This window comes from Dermacentor silvarum, chromosome 1 (genome assembly GCF_013339745.2).
Source record: "Dermacentor silvarum isolate Dsil-2018 chromosome 1, BIME_Dsil_1.4, whole genome shotgun sequence".
In the NCBI taxonomy this organism is placed as follows: domain Eukaryota; kingdom Metazoa; phylum Arthropoda; class Arachnida; order Ixodida; family Ixodidae; genus Dermacentor; species Dermacentor silvarum.
The window spans coordinates 158,633,542-158,653,394 of NC_051154.1; the positions used below are offsets into that span (position 1 = coordinate 158,633,542).

At 43.7% G+C, this 19,853-nt stretch overlaps 1 protein-coding gene across 6 annotated transcripts in view; it reads left to right on the forward strand.

Moving 5' to 3' along the window:
• Positions 1 to 19,853, forward strand: part of LOC119436287 (protein virilizer homolog) — a 259,809-nt gene that overhangs the window by 166,844 nt on the left and 73,112 nt on the right. For all 6 annotated transcript variants that reach the window (XM_037703092.2, XM_049656719.1, XM_049656715.1 and 3 more), the window contains 3 exons: positions 2,032 to 2,094; positions 7,727 to 7,887; positions 12,201 to 12,465. In XM_037703092.2, the coding sequence (XP_037559020.2) occupies positions 2,032 to 2,094; positions 7,727 to 7,887; positions 12,201 to 12,465 (489 nt within the window). The remainder of the gene's footprint in view (positions 1 to 2,031; positions 2,095 to 7,726; positions 7,888 to 12,200; positions 12,466 to 19,853) is intronic.

Genomic DNA, 19,853 nt, shown 5'->3' on the forward strand with positions numbered 1-19,853 from the left:
GTAGTCTGAGCTGTACTACCATTTGGTGCATAGTTATGCCGCATCCCTGCCAAGCAAGTATTAACAAGGTTTCACTGTAGGTACGTTGTAGGAGTACTGACACTGAAATGCTATGTCCTGCTTTTTGCTTTTTTTAACTAACTGTCAACTCCATAATTATGGTATGAATTTCATGATAAGGCCACAAATAATTAATTACATCACCTTTCATGCGACCCATTCAAAATGCGTGCCAAGTAGTGAGGCTTCAGACAGGAAAAAGGAGACTATTCATCAGTCAAAGTGGAAGTGACTTTCATGTTTTATCACAAGCAACTAGGGGTGTGCAAATCCTCGAATATCACCGAATCGAATCGAATAGTGATCGTTCTAATAATTTGATTCACGAATCTAATATCTGCTATTAGATTTTTCGAATACAGTGGAACCTTCATGATACGAATCTCACGGGGTCACGAAAAATATTCGTATTAGCTGAAATTTGTATCATCGAAACACAATTAAAACTAGCTAAATTAAAGAGTCAGAGGTGAACTCACTCAGGCACATGCACGTAAAAAGCATTTATAGTATAGATCACTTATAACGTAACCGTTTATAGTGAAGAACTGGCTACAATGCGGCCTTTTCCGACTCCCGTTTACCCTCCCATAGAACTCCATGTATACGCATACCGCTTACAGTGCAGCCGCGTGAGACGAAATACCGGTTATAATGCGGCATCCGCGGTAAAATCTTGCCGACAAGGGTGGTAGCGAGCACGCTTCTCAACGAGGACGCCCACCGATGGGAGAGGAGATCAACGAGGGCAATGTGGAGGAGGAGCAGTAGACGTGGAGCATGAGTCCGAGGGCGATAAAATCGTCGCTGCGCGCCGTATGTGCCAGTAAAAGCGCGTGGGGGATGCGCGCCTTCACGGAGAGCAAACGCACAGCGGAGAGAAAACGCGACTTCCGTGGTGCGAGAGGCCGTGGAGGTAAGGGAGGGAGGGGGGCGTGACAACGCTGTGCTACGTCACCAAATGCATATCTTGCAACCGAGCTCAAGGGTAACTGGCGACGCAATCTCCCACGCGAAAGGAGCAAAGCGGGCAGGTAGCGCAGGAGAAAAGGGGGGGGCTTTTACTCTGCCAACAAATCGTTCTTCTACTTTGCGCCTGTGCCGGCTGTCGGTGTTGTTGCGCGCACCGTGTCTTGAAAGCGATTTCCACACGGCTCTGACCTTTGTTTGCGCTGTTCTTACGCCGCTCAGTTTCCGTTGAAGCGATAGACCGCACGAGCCTTCGCTTGCTGCGGCGGCCGCGCGTGGGGAAGAGCGGCCGCCGCCGCAGCGAGCGAACAGACAAAAGGAAAAGCACAAAAGCAACAAAAGCGCCGCCGCTTCAAACTCTTCGCGCCCAGTCGCGGCTTCCGCGCTGTCCGGCGCCGCGTCCGCGCCTCCGCACCATAAGAGAAAGGGAAAACGCGCGTGACTGCTCGCTGTTCTCTTTCGCGGCCGTCGGTGGGGCGGCGTTTATTCGTATTAACCGACGCGGGTCGAAAATCGATTTGTAACAACTGTTCTCTAGCACGTTGCAAAGTAATGGGGCTCGGCCGGAACCTCAGAAAAATTCGTATCATCCGGAAATTCGTATTAGCCGTGAGCCGTGAATTGAGGCTCCATAGCGTAATTTAATTACTGGGTAGACCGCTATCCAATACAGAAATAAAAAGATAAACAAATTTTCCCTCAGTGCTTTTTTAAGTTTATAAAACCAGTGGTGGCGCCGTGAAGCTGTCAAAATTATCGGTCAGTGACTGTGATCACATCACTTAATGTAGTCGTATTATCTAACTGTGTGTCAGCTACTCAATGACTTCTTTACTGGGTCACACATGCTCACACCTTATTTTGGTTGTTCATAACGTAGTTGTGTGCATATTTGCGACTTATTTCAGTGTGAACATTTGCAAGACATAGCAGTTTGCTTTGCACCTTGTTGTTATGTATTGAAAACTGACAATAATGCTTATGTGTTGGGGTTTTCTTTAGGTACCTGAAACTTCAAAAAGTAATGGTGATGAGAAGCCAGATTTCAATCAGGCATTGAAGAGGGTGAGTGATTAACATTTCTCGTTTTGAAGGTTCTGCATTTTCTTCCCTTTTAGGATTGTTGTTTTTGGAAGTTTGTCTTTTTTTGTCGGCACTACAACCAGGTGCTGTTCTGCTGCTCTATACCCGCTTCAACAGAAGAGAGGGCCCCAAGTGGCAGTTGAGTGAACTAGCGGTGCTGCAGTTGTGACTAACTTCGCGGCTTGCACATAGTCTGATATACCATTAGCAGGAAGCTTGGGGCTGGTGCAGCTCTATACTTGCTTGCTTGCTTCCTTCATTCTCCACAAATGCGCATTAAACGCACAATTTGTAAATCACGGAACTGGGTTTATCTATATGCAAAATGTATCTTTATAACGAGAATGCATGCCCTCTTGTATGGAATTACTATAGCTTTGTCGCTTCATGTTTCAGCCGTGCTTGCAGAGAACTCTTAATTGCTTACTAATGCTGATTTCACATTTACAGCAGCGGCTTAGACACTGTGTTCCGCTTTCCATGAGAATATTTGTTTGTATTGGTTGCTGTTACAATTATTCAAAATTGTCACAATCATGAAGACACATGCAGAGAGGAAGACTCACAGGGCAAGTTCAATAAAACATGCTGTTGTGCCAGTTAATACATTGCTTAATAAAAGTAGTGAATATGAGACGTGGACAAGAAAGACAGGACAGGTGCAATTTCAACTTGCTGTAAGTCTGAAGTTATTATACCTGATCAGTCCAAATTAGCAACCTTATTACAGTGTACATTTACACTTTTCAGGTAAAAGACTAATAAAATAACCATGACAATGTGAACATAACTACAGAGTGACCATTGGTTTTATTTTGATACAGAGTTCACAGTGGCCCATGAATGAGAAACCGCCTTCTTCAAGGCTTTCAAAGCCCTTATTTTTCACAAAGTGCTTAAAGCTTTGTGGATTTATTTGTGTATTTGACCGTCAGATTTATGCAAGCCAAGCATCAAGCCAATCCAATTAGATTTTCATCTTCGTGGTAGGGAGCAGCCATCTCGTTTGTTAGGGAACCATCTGGTGTTGGTTTATACGAAAAAAGCTTAGTGAACACATTTTATTTTTTGTTGATTTTAAATTGATTAAAGAGAAATTGTGCCAAAACCATCGATGATGATTTTTAATGCAAGCAAATAGCCCAAACGAGTGAGCAAAAGAAGGAACCCGCAAACAAATGAACGAAAAAAATCAGTGAGCGAATGAACGAACATTTTCCTTGCCGAGCACTCCACAAAAATTTACACGTGGCAGTCCCCCCCCCCCCCCCCCCTCCTCCGGTCCCTCCCTGCAACTCAGTCGCATGACAGCATCTGCCCTTTCCCTCGGCGTCCTTGTATTGCAAGTTAGGACACTGATTATCAGCCACCAACCATCAGCCACCGACTGCCGCCAACCATGAAAATGGGCGAAAGAGGCAAAGAAAGCTATTCACTTTAAAAATGTTTACTGGTTGTTTAGGGCAATGTTTTGTTTTCAAACTGTCAGGCATCTTGGTGCTTTAATCCTTGAAAATACTTTGTCAGAGCCCTGAAAGTTCTTGAAAACTATTGAATGTTTTCTGCAAAAGCTGCTATGAACTTTGCTAGTAGATGTAAAAGAATTTGAAATTACCAGTTGTTTATTTTTGCTCAAATTCTGTAATGCATTTCCTTTTTTTTTTCGGCCCACATTGTTCAACTAATTATATAGTTATTGTTTTCCTAGTTTGTCAGGACCTTTAGTTGCCACCAGGCAGCAAAACCACTCCGCATCTCTGCAGCAGCTAGCTTCTTGTGCATACGTTGCTGGTTTTTACATTTTTCCAGATGAAATTTATTTCCAATTTTAAAGATGTCAGGTGCTTTGTTGGAAGATGTAGACCAAAAAATTTTTAAATCTTGTGAATGTTTGGGTGCAAACATAGAAATGGTAAGCACAAGATTATTTGAGGTAGCTAGAATAAAATGTGGCCTAAATAAAATATGTCCTGAGTCATCATGAGGCTACTACTCAAAGTAAAATGAAGGCACAAGCAGTGCCTGAAGAAAACTGGCAATATAAAGTGAAAACCGTCAAAGCTCATTCCGTGCTCTGATGTTCTCAGATGCACGTGCATGTGCAGACTTTGATGCTTTGGATAGTGTTCTGCAGTTTTTTCTGAGGTTGCTGGAGTTCAGGCACTGTGTATCAACAGGCCAAAACGATTTGAATGTCAGCCCTTGTTCCTGCAATGCCTGTACTCGGATTGCACAAAAGATAAAAGAGGCTGATAACTTTGAAGTGACAAGTCACAAATGAGCTTGAAGAGTGCTGATGCTGCTTAATTTGGCAACTGTTTTTAAAGTCGTGAGGTTGCGCTAATCTTTTCGTTGCTTGGGTATATCCAGCCACATGTGCGCTTCTTCGGCCTCTCTCGGTAATGGCTGCCACCGCACTCAGTTTGCTTGCCAGATCATCTGCTCCCAGCAGTAATTTTCACCATTGTGAGCAGTTGGCCAGGTACATTTGCATGTAAATAAAGAAGCCATTGATGCTTTATTTACTAGTATGCATCCCTATGCAGTATGTCTCTGTGCATTGCAACTGGGCGGTTTCCAATGATGCTCACAGATTTGAGATGCAAGGTACGAATATGTAAGTGAAACATGGGGCCGTATTTCATAATGATTCATTTGATTTTCTACTCTTTTTATCTTCCATCATGCCAAGTAATCGAACCTGGTGATAACAGTGGTGCAGCTTCGTCTGAGCTGTTGGCAGAGGGTGAAAAGAATGGAAAATAAAAAATAGTTACAAGATATGGCCCCTGCGTTTTCACTGCTAAAAAAAAATTGTGCAAAAAATGAAGTGCGTCCAAGTAACCGGTGCCTGCATAGCAGACAATGTGTGAGACATGTAGCAACACACTCGTCTGTAGCACCGTTCGTTCTCATGACCTCCACTCAGGAGAGATTTTCTGGCATAGCTGTGAAACAACCCTGGTTTTAGTAACATTAGTAACACTGCCAAGCACTGTCCTTTTATTGTATTGTTCTTCTGCTAGAATCATAACAAACATAACTTTGGCAATATAATGTACCACAGGGCAGACCAAACTTTCAGATTTGTAAACTTGTACCAATTCCACCAGATATTGTGTTAAGGAATATAGTGATTTAATTTTTAATATCATTTGCACAATGTTTAATCAGAATGTACTCTTTTAAAGGGATGCTAAAGGCAAATATTAAGTTAAGCTAAATATTTAGATTAGTGCTCGAGAATCTGTAGGGCATCAATATTATTGAGAATGGAGCCTTAGTAATCGAGAAATTGAGGTAAATGCAAGACACGATTAGAGACTCCCCCGGGGACATTCAAGTGCTTGCTCGATGACGAAGTCACTCCTCAGTTAAATTTTGTCACTAGTACTCAACCACTCGTTATAAAAACACCATTGTATTGCATTATAAGGCAAAAGAAAATGCTATTTGACCAGTTATATTTCATTTCTAGAAAAAAAAAAAAAAAACTCAGTGAAATTGCCCTTGACAACGACACGGGCAGTCGAAAGATTTTCTTTTCGGTCGACTCTGCACTGTCCATGCTTTTGTGTATCAGTAGTCGTGTAATCGCGTAGTGCTGCGCTGGTTTTGCTGGCTTACGAAACCTGCACAAACTGCAAGTAGCAGAGAATTCCACTTCCATATGATGTCGTGGGATGCCCAAACGGTCCATGGCACTTGACCAAAAGCAGCTGCAGTGGCGAATCCACCGCTCTGTCTTGGCTCGGTCTCTTTTTGGCTGCGCGTTTGCGTTTTGTGTAAAAACATTGTACTGCTGTCTCTTGAGCACCATTTTACTCACCGACGGCAGCAAAGGGCAGTGATGACGTATGCAACGTCGCTACTCCTCGGTTGGGTGGCGGGAGATTTGAATTGCGATAAAGGTATTCGGACCCTTCAGATGCAATTTTCTCGTAAACTAAGTCTTTTCTTGACATGGAACTAGCGTTGCGAGGTTTCTGGAATGGTATTTAAACAGTCCACATCGACTTAGTATTTGCCTTTATTGTCCCTTTAAGGGACAATAAAAGCAAATTTTAAGTGTGACTAAAGTGGCAGGTTAGTTCTCTGAGATGTCCAAAGCTTATCTTTTGCATTGTCACTGTCTAGCGGTAGACAAAGAAACCACAACCATGTTCGTGTTATGCCTTTTCGTAGGCAGACTGTATTGTTAATGCACCTGTCTATTCTACCACCTTAAATGGGACGTTATATCACACCACTGCTGATATAAATCTAAAGCAATCTAGTCAGGAGTATATATATAGCATGTGAAACAGGCTTTAGTAAGGCGTATATAGCGTTAAGGAGAATAATAAACTGGGCAGTATGGTAGTGATATATGTTTGAGTAATGGCACTAAGGACAATGCTTTGTCTGGTTGTTCTGTTTCTTTCATGCTGTGTGCTACCCTTCAAACATGAATACAGTTGACTTCTGTTAATTTGACCCTGATGGGACCAATAAAATTAAGAGAATTATCCAGCGGCTCGAACTAAACAGTGTGCAGAAAAAACGCGAAAAAACACCACTGATTTGTTTGGCAGTATTTGGCTGATTCTACCACACCCCCAAATCAAAGTGTGCCCACTTTGTATTATTCCAAAGTAGAAAACTAATCTAGTAGTGACATTAAAGCTCCTAAACAAAGAAGAAATTGAATGCACACCCAATTTTTTAGTAAGGAAAATGGGCAAGGGTCCAAACCATAGTTGCCAAATTAAACAGCATCAGCACACTTCAAGCTCATTCGTGACCTGTCATCTGAAAGTTGGCAGCTGCTTATCTTTTGTTGAATTGTTTACGACTCTGAAAATTTGGTCTGCCCTGTGGCTCATTATATTGCCACAGTCATTTTTGTTACGATTCTAGCAGAAGAGCAATACAATAAATTGACAGTGCTTGACAGTGTTACCAATGTTACTACAATCAGGGCTATTACACAGCTTTGCCAGAAAATCACTCATACAAAATCACTTAGCTTCGCTGCACGGTATTTTAAAGCCAGCTTTGCTTCAAAACATCTGTTATGTGGTAAAGCATACGAACAGCGCGAAGGTGGCTTTTGTTTTGTGTCCAATTTTACCTCGCAAGCAATTTTTGACCCATTTCTCCTGAAAAAAAATTTTAAAATATGTGCTTTAGAATTGGGTACATACTGTTATAAGGCATTGTGAGCTACGGTTATTGCTTGAAAAGCTTCCTAGAGCAAGCCAAAAATAGGCGTTTTCGACGGGAGATTGACATTCAGCACATTCACTGTCCCCCTAAGATCCGCCAAGACAGACACTGCCGCTTAAGGGGTCACTATTGTGGTCACCGTAGAGGTCAAGCATGCCTGCTGACTGGTCAAGTAATTATGTTCATACCTTAGCCAGAAGCAGTGCTGATTATCAGGAGGTAACCATTCCAACCATTTCTCAGTGGGATATGTGTGATAGTTTCACAGTGTTTGCCTTTAGTGGCTCTTTAGTACTTGATGAAGACATTTTATATTGTTAGTCAATTATATTATGTGGGAATTCTCACTTGCATGTGTTTTTAATACTTTTCCCATTTTTCTCCTTGTCTGCTTACCGGCCACCAGCTTGTGAATTCCTTGCCGTCTAAGGACCAGCTGAATGCAATATGTCTGGCCCTTGTTCAGCATCTGACGAATTCTTCTCACAGCTACAGAACTGTGCTGCTGGCATTGCGCATTTTGATAATGCTAACAGAGCATGATTTTGGATTTTATGCTGTCAAGACGTAAGTTAAAGATTTTATCTATGCATGTACTTTTTGTACTCAGTAGTCACCAATCATTTGGTGTATTTTGCAGGAGGCCTTTGTAAATTGAAAATTTATAAGTATGAATGTGTAACATCATAGGCTCGGCGACTAGGGGAGGGGGCTTCAATTTGTCATGGCCAGGCTTTTGTCGGCCACATTTGAGGTTTTTTTTTTAAGTTGTCCCAAACTTATCATTTGTTAAATCTTTCAAATGCTAAAAGTGTGTTATACTATTGTTAGTGCGGGCATGCTCCACTTTTTATTCATTCATATTTTAGCTTAATTTTTGCAAATGCTAATAATAATAAAGGAAATAGGTGCAATTAAGAGGAATTCACCAAACTCACCTTGATTTTTAATGGTATGGACAGTTTCTACCTATAAAGAATAAATATGTTAATAAATGTTCAGATTGCTTCCAACATTGCTCTTCAAGCTCTTTGAGCGAAGCTATTAGTGTGACTAGAAGCGCTCGAAAACGTTACATGCGTGTATTGGCAGTGTCCTGGGAGAAATACATGATTCACAAAGTTTATATTTAGAGCTCAAAGGGACACTAAAGAGAAAAACTATTTGAGCTGCGTTAGTAAATAGCCTTTCTACAATACCAGTAAAGCTACTCTACAGTGAGGCAACGCTTGGTAAGCCAGAAAAGATGAGAAAAAGAAATGGCACGGGGCGGTGCTGCCTTGAAGTTTCCACACTAATTGGCCCGTGACACCATGGATTTTGACGTCTGCTCAGCCTAGTTAAACTTTTATTGGTAAACACAGACTACAATCTATCCTAAATGAGGCAAAAACAGAACTTGGCAAGTTTTGAGAATATTCACTGCGGCTCTAATGAGAGGAAACATTTTGAAATCCATCACCTAACACTGGCGTGTACCGGCCCTGGGGTTTAGGCCTGAAATATAATAAAATTGTTTGCCCTTCATTTTCTCTGCTAATAATCAACCTATTACCATGAAATAAACGAAAGTAGAATTTTTCAACAATACTTCAATTCAACCTAAACTGATTCTGTGTTTCTCTTTAGTGTCCCTCTAAGATGCATTGATGGGCTAGTTGATAATTCATCACTCAGTTTTTAGCAGTGCACTTGAAAAAAACATTGACACAGAAAAAATTATGGCACACGCGAAGCGCTGAATATTTTCAGTGCATTTTTTTCGGTCCATCTTTTTTCAACTGTGCTGCTTATAACTAAGTTATTTCTAGAGGCAATGTGGGCAATGTTAGCAGTGATTCACAGAAAATGTTTCAAATGTGTGAGGTATTTAAGGGCTATATAACAATTACTGAACCTTCATTTTTTTGCCTGTGTAGATGCGTTATTTAAACTCTCGCTAAGTTTCCCCGCTGCTCCGAAAGAACCCAAGGTGGTAGCAGTTTTATATTCGTAGAGAATTGGGGCCATGTTATGAGTGATGTACCTGTACTGAAAGCTTCACTAGTATATTTTAGAAACCGCTCAGGAAGTTTGCCCAGTGTCCTGAAAGAACTCAATGTGCCACAAAGTTTATATTTTCAGAGAACAAGGAGGCATATCATGTGTGATGTGTGGGCAACGTTTCTAGACTGTCAGTTAATTGCCAACTTTGCGAAAAACTCTTTAAAGAAGTGCTTGAAGGCATTACAGTGTAGACCGCTTATAACGTAAGTCGCCAGAGTCAAAAATATCCGCACTATAAGCGGTACCGCACTATAACTAAAGCAACAATTTTGAAGGCCCGCACATATGCAAAACATGTGCACCGAGCCGCCACGCGTATGCGACAGTCGAGGAATGCGGCTAGAACGTTTGCATTCAATTTACAGTCGAATCTCGTTAATTTGAACCAAATCACGCGGCAGCGCCTCTGACCGGCATTGCTCCGGCACCGCCATAGAGTAAAAGCTTAGGAGAGACCCCTCAATGTCGTGTGCGAACAAAACAAAAAAGAAAAAAAAACACGGATATTTCACCCTCTCTCAAATGGCAAGGTCGCTGATTCTGCGTTGCGAGGAACATGCGTGTACGTGCCGATGTCTCAGTCATGCTACCGTAGCCACGCGTAGAAAATGGCAGTGAACCCTTCTTTCTCCTTTATGCTTCCTCTACTTTCTAGTCACGTGTTGACCTTGCACACTGCGGCTACAGCGCAGAGGGAAGCAGCGGCGCTGTCCCAGGCCGGCCAACGAAACTGCCTTCGCCGGCAAACGCCCGCTTCCCGTTAACGGCTGAACACGAAACTTCGAGGAGCTGGCGCCGGGGCGGCTGGAGCGGCGGCGCCTGCATGGCGGCGGGTGCGCACGGTGACAGTCGAAAGTGAGGGAGCTATGAGGGAGGGCGAGGGGAGCCACCGAAGCGGCGGAGATGCCGAGGCGAAATCCACTTCCCTGCCGTCCTGTTCCCTCACATTCCGCGATCTCCGCGTGCGCCCTTCGCCATGCCTTGGCGGCGCCACCCGCTCCCTGAAGTTTCGTTTACTGCCATTATCTTGAAGCGAGCGTTGGCCGGCATTGGCAGTTTCGTGGCCCTCGCTCGCTATGCGCACTGTGATATTTCATGACTCGCACTCAAGATTATGGTTTCAGCCTCACTGGCTGTTCATTCGCACCACGTGCCCTTCTCCTCCACTTTGTCTCTCTTTCTTCCTCGAGCACTCCTTGGGGCGCCCGTTTGAGGGGAGCGTTCGCCGTGTCCGCTGACTTCCGCACTCCCAGGCAGCCGCACTGTACCCGGTATTTCGTTTCCCGCAACTGCACTATAAGCGATACGTGTGTATACATGGAGTGATATGGGAAAAAAAAATACGGGAGTTATAGTATCACGGGAGTTATAGTATCACGGGAGTGATACGGGAGTCTGAAAAGGCCCCACTATATTCGGTCCTGCACTATAAGCGGTTACACGTTATAAGTGGTCTATACTGTATATGGTCGTTACCAGCTGTTTCCCCGTGTCCTGAGAGAACTCTTCATACCACCAAGTCTATATTTGGAGAAAACAGGGACATGTTACGTGTAATATGTGGCGAAATGTTAGTGTTCCTGACATAATTATGAGCTGTGGAAATAAATACTCAACCCTCATTTTCTCCATATTTTCATGCGTTATGTGAGTTTCCTAGTCGGTTTCCCCAGTGTCTTTGCTAAATTAAATTATTTATACCCTGTTTATATGTTATGAAAATCCGGGTAATGTTATGGGTAATATGTAATTGAAATACAAAGTATATGGGTTATGTAGAGCCTTTGCAGTAAATTACGTAAGCAAGTGCTCCGGAGCATTATAGGTGCATTTTATGAATGGCATGCAATTTAATTTAGCTCCTGTACAGAGAGAACTGTAATTGCCCCCAAGATCGAATTTGGTTAAAGTGGGGGAATGTTATGGCCAATGAGTATTCATTTGGAAAAAAAAAAAACAGGCAAGGTTCATATGGGATGATACTTTGAAAATCAGTTACGGTCACCTCTCTTGAAAATAACTGTCACTTTTGCAACCTGTAGCTGGAAATTTTTTTAGGTAAAACGATACACCACAACTCTGCGCCACTATGACCACAACAAGCAGTAACAGTTGGCTATATCCTTCTTGCCTTGTTTGGCACAATGCACAGTATATTTTATCTGTTGTTTAACTCTTTCGTTACTACGCCTATTCAAATCTATCACCAGCGATCAATGATGTCAATTGGCCGTGTCGCCCCTTGAAACTTCTTAGTGTAGTGATGAATCTAGAAATCTTTTTTCTATAAGAAGCAGAAATTTATAATGGCCCAGAGTTGAACGAAAAGAATTATCTCCCACTGTATGGCTGCAAACATTTTTGAAGAAAAAAAAATATTGGAATTTGGAAATCGTCCTTTCATCTTATAAAACGATGCTTCTCCTGAACAATCAGAAGAAATGATTGTGTTGTGTTGTTTCTTATCATTTATCCGGTTTCTTGTGTTGTTTTCCTACCTCAATGTAAATAATTAATTGGCTCAACTTCAAGTTCTAGTGCACTAAAAGGATACCACACAAATTATCAGCAATTGTGGGTCAGGCTGAAAACTTCTTAGCACTTCTTTAATAATCTGATAAATTAGCAAATGCTAAAACTGGGAACTTATTGTTTGTGGGAGGCACTTATCAAAAATGAAGCATAAAATAATAGTGATAAACAAGTAGAGCAGACATATGTGCCTAGGTTCATGTTTCTTATTTCCAGTGTTAACGTGATGGTATTTTGATTGTGCTCGTATGCTACTATTTGGTCGCATTGTTTTGTTGCGTACCCATGTAATCTGCTTACAGAGCGCTGGACAAGGAGCAGCTGAGCCTGTGGTTCCTGTTTGAGCGTTTGAGCACGAGCTTCAGCAAGGACAGCTCGGACTTCCTGTCATCGCTGTCTGCATCGTTGCAGCTGCTACGTACTTTGAGCAGCGTAGAGGGTGTGATGTCTCTGGGGCAGCTTCGCACTTTGCACTTCAATGCTGCAGACATGGCTAATCATTTAGCCTGGGAAAGGAGAAAGGACCCAAACAAGCATCCACTGCAGAATCTGCATGCCATGATAATGGTGTGTTTTATTTACTTTCTCCCCATCTTCCTAATGTGGGTGTGCTTGCTTTGAAAAGCCCACCCTGAAGAAGCGCGCACAATTAACTTGCATCATTCTTTTTGTCAAATGGCAAAACTTTTGTGAAGTAAGCTAAAGGAAATTTGGCAAATAAAGTAGGTCATTAAATGAACAAACTAAGCTATAAACAGAACTTGAAGCCAAGAAAATAAATAGGAATTGTAGTGCTTGAGGTAGGAGTGTGCAGACCTTGAAATTTCAGTTCTTGTAAAATTCATTGCGCGTTGGAGAAACCCTGTGCCCAATGCGGTCCAGGATCCAACGGCCCGTCCTGCCTCCTTGAAGCTGGTATATTTGCGCAGTCCTTTGCACTTCGAGGAGTTCCTTCAGGGTGTTGTGTAGGCCCAAACTGAGGAGGCGTTCTGTTAAGGTATTACGGTGAAGTCCCAGGGCCGTCTTATCAGCCTTACATATCAGGCGGTCTAGGCAATCCCCTTCGGTTTGTCTGAGTTGTAGGTATGCAGTGATTCCACTCCTGCGCCAACTGCGCCAAAGTGCGCCAATTGGGATTTACTGCGCCATCCTGATACAATCGACGAAAATTGCGCCTAACTGCGCCAAACAGTCTCGGATTTGACGGCGTCAAACAGTCTCGGATTTGACGGCCAATTGCACCACCGGGGAATTAAAACGTTCAACGTGACGATAGGGCGAGCCTTAGTTGCAACCTTAGCTGCAAACAGGAGACGAGAAAGCTCTAGCGCGTACGTCCCAATTAAGGTCACTGGAACCTGGAAAGTACCGCAGCCCGTTTCTCTTAGCCGCCGCGCCGCCGATTGGTCAGTTGCCGTCAGGTGATCACTTTCCACTATAGATGGCGGATCTAAGCCGCGCCGCAGGAGATAAGCGGACAGACATCGCTCGCACACGCCGCGCGTACGAGTCATCAACGAGGTCAGATTTTGCATTTTGTATAATTTAGTGTATATGTAACTTTCGTAAACTTAAAACAAACGAAAGGAAATGCCCGGGTGCTGCACGTTCGGGTGCAGCAACCGCCTGGAGGCCGGGAAAGCGCTTTTCGCGATACCAGTTAGGCGGAAAAAGCGACAGCAAGCGCCGTGCTATCTCTGGCTTCACCGGATAAGGAGCGACAAGTTCACTCCCACTTGGTGAACTTGTTGATATCGCAAAGCTGAGAAGCTCCTTGCGGTATTTCATCGAACTCCCTAAATGCCATAATGTGATGGAAAAGCTTCTTCGTGCATTTTCTTTGAAGACTGCGGTTTGCCTTGAGTAAACAAAGCGAGGAGATGCTCAGAAATATGCAGAACCGAGCAAAATGTGGCTCGACGAGCGACGGAATACGGGCGGCTGTTTCAAAAATAAAGTGTAGTGAGAAAATCACTGCAACAAAGATCGATCGACCTGTCAATGTTGAAAATTGAAATTAGATTTTCTCGTGTGTTTAAAACAACACGAACATGACCTGGTTAATTTTGTTTTAGCATCCCTTTTCTTGTAGTGCAGTCAGGGACCGTTTATTTTCGTAGAAATAGATCTGTATGAAACATTTCGTGCGCGGTTAAATCAGTAGCCACATTAGAAAGCGATAATATCCACGCGTATAAACGATTTTGTGGCAGCGCTTGATACCTAGTCATCCGAAAAAAAAAAATCATGTGTGACACACGAGCATCGGGATCGCTTTGCATTTAGAACGGGTGGCGCACAGTTGAATGCTTCACTTTCCGAGTGCAGTAGCCGACCGATTTTCCGGACTTCGCGGGGACTGAAAAATCGAGCAGTCCGAAAAACCGAACAGTCCGAAACCCCCCCAAGAGAAAAAAATGATGAGGCTTAGAGCGGCTTAAGAAAAATGTCGCACTTTCGCTCAAAAGGCGGAGCATCGATTGCGATAGCCAATTAATAGACAGCGATACGAAGTAAGGATGTTAGTTTTATCAGCCGTATAAAGTTGTAAATATGCGCTTACTAACTAAATAAGCACGGTGTCACGCGCGCACAGGTTACATGAACACATCTCGCTCGATGACCGCGGGCATATTGACCTCCGCGCTGTCTATTCTCTCGCTTCAATGCGAACGTCGAAAAAAAAAAAAAAAACGGTGCATTCGAAGCTAGTGGCACTCGGCGCACGCCTTTTGTACCCATCGCAGGTCGTGGGCGCACACTTCGGCCACATAGCAGATCACTATAAGATACGGTGCCTGCGCGGCAGCTCCGTGGGCAGCCGCAAGAGCAGAATGCAACTCCCCACCGTCTCCGCCGCCTTCTCCCCGTGCCCCGCGAGCGAAGTCCGCGCGCGCCTCCGGCCGCCTTCCTCTCTCGCGTGCGTGAGAATAAATTGCATATAAATTGCGGTTGCTGGCTGACCCTCGCAAGCTTTCACCCGCACACAAAGTACGGACCGAACAAAAAAAAAAAAAGGAAGTGCAACTTTTTAGAACGTTTTGTCGGCCAAGGAAGAGCGGGCATGGCCTCGGAGACGAGGATAGCGTGCGTCTACTGATCTTGAAGGCTATGCAGGCGGACACTGGAAGCCAAGCCAGCGGAAAATCAATCCAACATGGCGGCCTCCAAGATCGGGCGTGGCTAGAGTGTACTAGATAATGGTCGAGTGGGCCGAACGGCGCTCTCCCGCTGAGGCGCCGCGTGTGGAAAAATTTTGCGAGAGCGCTGCGAGCGAACTGGATTGGGGCGGAGACGCGCTCCGCGGCATATTCAACGCAATTTCGCTGCGGGCGCCGAGGCCGATTGCGCATAGTACGCTCTTAAAATAGTGCTTTATTTCAACTGCAACTTTATGTTTACACCATCTTGCCAAACATATATATTTGAGGCATGGATTATACAACGCGTCGTCTTCAGTTTTGCTGCCGTTGTCAAGCGCGTCGTCTGCTAGCGAGCGCGCGTTCGCTACGCGGACGCTGGCGGCGCCCAGTTTTTCTCGCAGAACGTCTGTGTAGTACATTTGTTTTTATGTTTTAGTTGCTTTGGTGCGCTCATGACTCTTGACGGCGGGTACCAAAGGTAGTTTCAGTCAAGTGAACCATTGTTTTTAACACTGTCTTCTAAAAGCAACTGGCATCTCTGCAACATGAGCTACGTACGAAAATTTTATTATTGATAGCGTGTCATTTTACGCGCGCTTCTTGTCGGTGGATATTGATCAGGAACAATGATCGAAGAAAACAATATTAAAGTGAAATAAACCAGGTTTATTAGCTGCGTGGCGCGAAGAATGACCGATGTATTTCTACGTAATTAAATCAAAGGGTACATTGAGAATGGTACAAATGGTACAGTGAGAACTCCCGACCGTGCACGTTTGCATACAAAACACACGTATTAGTGAATACTGCACATAACTCTCATTCGCAGAAATATTATTCATAACAGGCAATTAAAACTATATATACACGGTGTTTCAGCGAACACTTTCAAAAATTCTCAAAGGTTTCCTGTGGCAGATAGCACAATTCTAGTTCATGAGCTGGTCTACTCGAAGAGGCGGACATTACTTGCACAAGAAATTGAAATGCCTAATCGAATAATTAACAAAAAATCACTAATTAAGTATTTAACTAATTACCTGATGACCCATATTGCAATTTACAAATTGTAGCCGAAGAGTTCGCATGGCGAACCTACTTGGAACGAATTCTCGGGATGACACCAGTTTCGAGATATTAATTCCCGAATTTTGTGGAGAAATGCATTGGCGTTGCAGTTAATTTCTTAACAAAACGTCGCTTTATGCATTGAAACACAGAATTAACTGGAACGCCAATGCATTTCTCTGCAAAGTTCGGGAATTAATTTCTCGAAACTGTTGTCATCCTGAGAATTAATTCCAAGTGGGTCCGCCTTGCAAACTCCACGGCTTCAATTTGTAAATTGCAATATGGGTCATCAGGTAATTAGTTAAAAACTTAATTAGCGAATTTTTGTTGATTATTCGATTATGCATTTAAATTTTTTGTGCAAGTAATGTCCGCCTCTTCGAGTAGACCAGCTCATTAACTAGAATTGGGCTATCTGTCACAGGCAACCTCAAATAAATTTTGAAAGTGTTCGCTGAAACACCCTGTATATATATATATATATATATATATATATATATATATGAAAGTGTTATTGATATGCTGTACGACGCCGAACAGTCGTTTCCGTACCAATGTAACGCATAACCGCACTATTGCAGTCTCAAAGGTGAGAGACCGATGCAAGTGCGCACTGTTATTCCGGATGATTGTGCTGCCGGAGAGTTGTGGCTGTTGCGCAGAGGCGCAGTTCCTGAGAAAATTAACGCAGGGGTGTTAATAAGTCCGGCTAATAAGCTGCTAATAAGCCCTGATAATAAGTGTAATAAGCTGTCATTCAATATAAATGCCCCGTTTTGGGGCAGCCTGTAAATCTGCTAACTTGATTCAGGCAAGGAAAACTTTTTTTTTTTTTTGACAGTCTCACCATCTTTGCAACCCATTAAAACTGGGTGCCCGATGTGGTACCACACTTATCTTCTTGAACGAACGCAGCAGATCTACACATATCTGTACGTGTATGTGAGGTATGCCGTTTCTCTAATTGCTTCATTATTGTCGTTATGATAGTGCGTCGAATAACTGAAAGCAGCCGTTTATAATATACAAGCTGCTTAGTTGAGCGGACAGACATTTGGGAATGGCATTACATTTATGTATGAAATATAGGATAAGCGTAACTTGTTTTTCTCGGAAATCAGACTCGAGAATAATTTATTTTGTTTACACTCCTAGCAAAAAGATGAAGAACGCAGCCACCTGTCTTTTTTTTTTTTTTTAGTTCAAACAAATTTGTGGGTTTTACGTGGCAAAACCACGATATGAGTATGAGGCACCCGGTTTAGATTTCCCCACCTGGGTCTTTTTAACGTGCTCCTAAATAGAAGTACACGAGTGTTTTCCATTTGTTCCCATCGAATTCCGGGACGGATTGAACCCGCGAGCTCCAGTTTAGCAGCGCAACGCCATATATCCACTATACCGGGTGTTCGAAATTAAGGTTTAGGGGATTTTTAAAAATCTCCTGTGGCAGTTAGCACAATTCTCATTGATGAGCTGGGTTATTCGAAGAGGCGGACATTAGTAGCACGGGAATCGAAACACCTATTCAACTTATTAACAAAATTGATTAATGAACTTCTTGGTTAATTACTTTACGACACATATTGCAATTTACGAATTGTAGCCGGTGAGGTTGCAAAACGCATCCACTTGAAATGAATTTCCAGAATGACACCAGAATGACACCGACCGCGATAAATGACCCCGTACCCATTACTCCGCATTCTGTTACGCGAGTAAGGCGGAAACTTGAATAGAATGTTGCGCTGCAGTTTTTTTTTTTTTTTTTTTTTTTTTTCAATAACAATGCTTCCCGTAAATCTGAGTACCCGCCGCGGGGGCTCAGTTAGCTAAGGTGTTGCGCTGCTGAGGACGAGTTCGCGGAATCGAATCCCGGCCGCGGCGGCCGCATTTCGATGGAGGCGAAATGCAAGAAGCCCGTGTGTTTGCGTTGTAGTGGACGTTAATGAACCCCAGGTGGTCAAAATTAATCGGGAGCCCTGCACTACGGCGTGCCTTATAATTAGAACTGGTTTTGGCACGTAAAAAACCCCAAAAGAAGAAAGAAATCTGAGTACAAGGTGCCGGATGGGGCAGATATGCTTTACTTGTTTGAAGCGGCAAGCAGGAAGGTTACATATGTTTCTCCGTTTGCGTTCCGCAAGACCTACTGATGGAAAACTATATGCGGAACAATACACACGAGAGATACATGCTGCTTGAAGAACGAGAAAAATATTTGTTCTCCAAAGGGAACCGTACAATAACATAGTAGAATGAAAGCCGACACTGCGGCCGCAATGCACGGGCAATCACCGAGCGGCATTAAAAAATAAAATTAAAAGAAAGAAAGGCATTTGTTCTTAAGACATATATACATGTCATATTCGATTATGAACACCATTTGAGAGGTCTGAACGCAAATACCAGCGCGCGAAGTAGTGCGATTGACCCTGCCGAGCAGTATCGCCAGCAGTTTCCAACGGCGCGACCTTGATGCGGCCCAATCCAGTTCGATCGCAGCGCCGCCACAGTATTTTTCCACGTCGGGCGCCTCACTGCCAAGCATGCGCCGCCCCAGTCGCTCGTCCCCCTCGACCATATTCTAGTACACTCTAGGCGTGGCTCGGAGCTTAGTCCGGAAAATCGAACATTGGCTCCTAGATTCGTCCTAAAAATCGCTCGCGAAAATGCATTAGCTCTATGGGAATCCTGCCGGTACATCTATGAAGTCCGGAATGTCTAACAAGTCCGAATTTTTTGAGTCCGAAAAATCCGTCGGCTACTGTACTTGTAATTTACATCGTATCTAGCTAAACGAAATGCGGTTTTGTTTGTGGACTTCACAGGGCCCACTGCGGCAGCCATCGTGCTGTTCTTCACTGTAGCAAGCCTAGAAAACCCGAGGAAGAGCTGCTCGTCTTTTCCGCGCAGTGTTGCCTGCGCTCACTCCGGCGGTTGCGGTACTTTCAAAGTTCCAGGTTCCAGTGACTTTAGCAGTGCCACGCACGGCGCCTTCGTACGCACTTTGCCGTCGAGCCGCCTTGCAAGGCGGCTCCTCGACGGCAAAGTGCGGTTTCTGCCGAGGCTCGCGGCTTCAAGGTTAATTGCTGATTCATCGGCGGACGTTATCTACTCCGGAAACGCAGCCAGTAGCTTGTTTGAAGCGCAGCATGACGTGGTTATAATAACTGCGTGCCGCCAATGTGTCCATCATTTCTGTTTCTGGATATTACCGATGACATCTGGGAAAACTAGCAATATACGAAATGATATCAATGTGTCTGTGTGTATCGCATACTCATGTGCATTTTTTTCTCCACGAGATCTGCAATAGATGGAAATGTTTACGAAGCTTCTCGTGAGAACATATATGAATTATTCAGGTAATTGAATGTAAATTGCAACTCGCTTTTTCGGAATACTTCAGAATGTGAAAAATCAGCTGCTCCAAGCTGCTCCAAAGTGCCAAATTGCCTGCTCCAAAGTGCTCCAAAATGAAATTTCTGATGCTCCAAAAATTGCTCCAAATCATAAGTCCGTAGTAGCATCACTGGGTATGGCAAAGCGTACGTGAAGTGTGGCATGACAAAGGCCTGAATGATCTGGAGTAATTCCTTCTCTTTCATGCCCTTCCTGCGCAAGCTTACGCTGTGTATCAAGCGAGCTGTCCGATTTACCGATATGGCAAGGTGGTCTAGCGTGATATTGTTACACGAAGGATGTGTCAATTAGACGAGCAACTATGTACAACAGTGG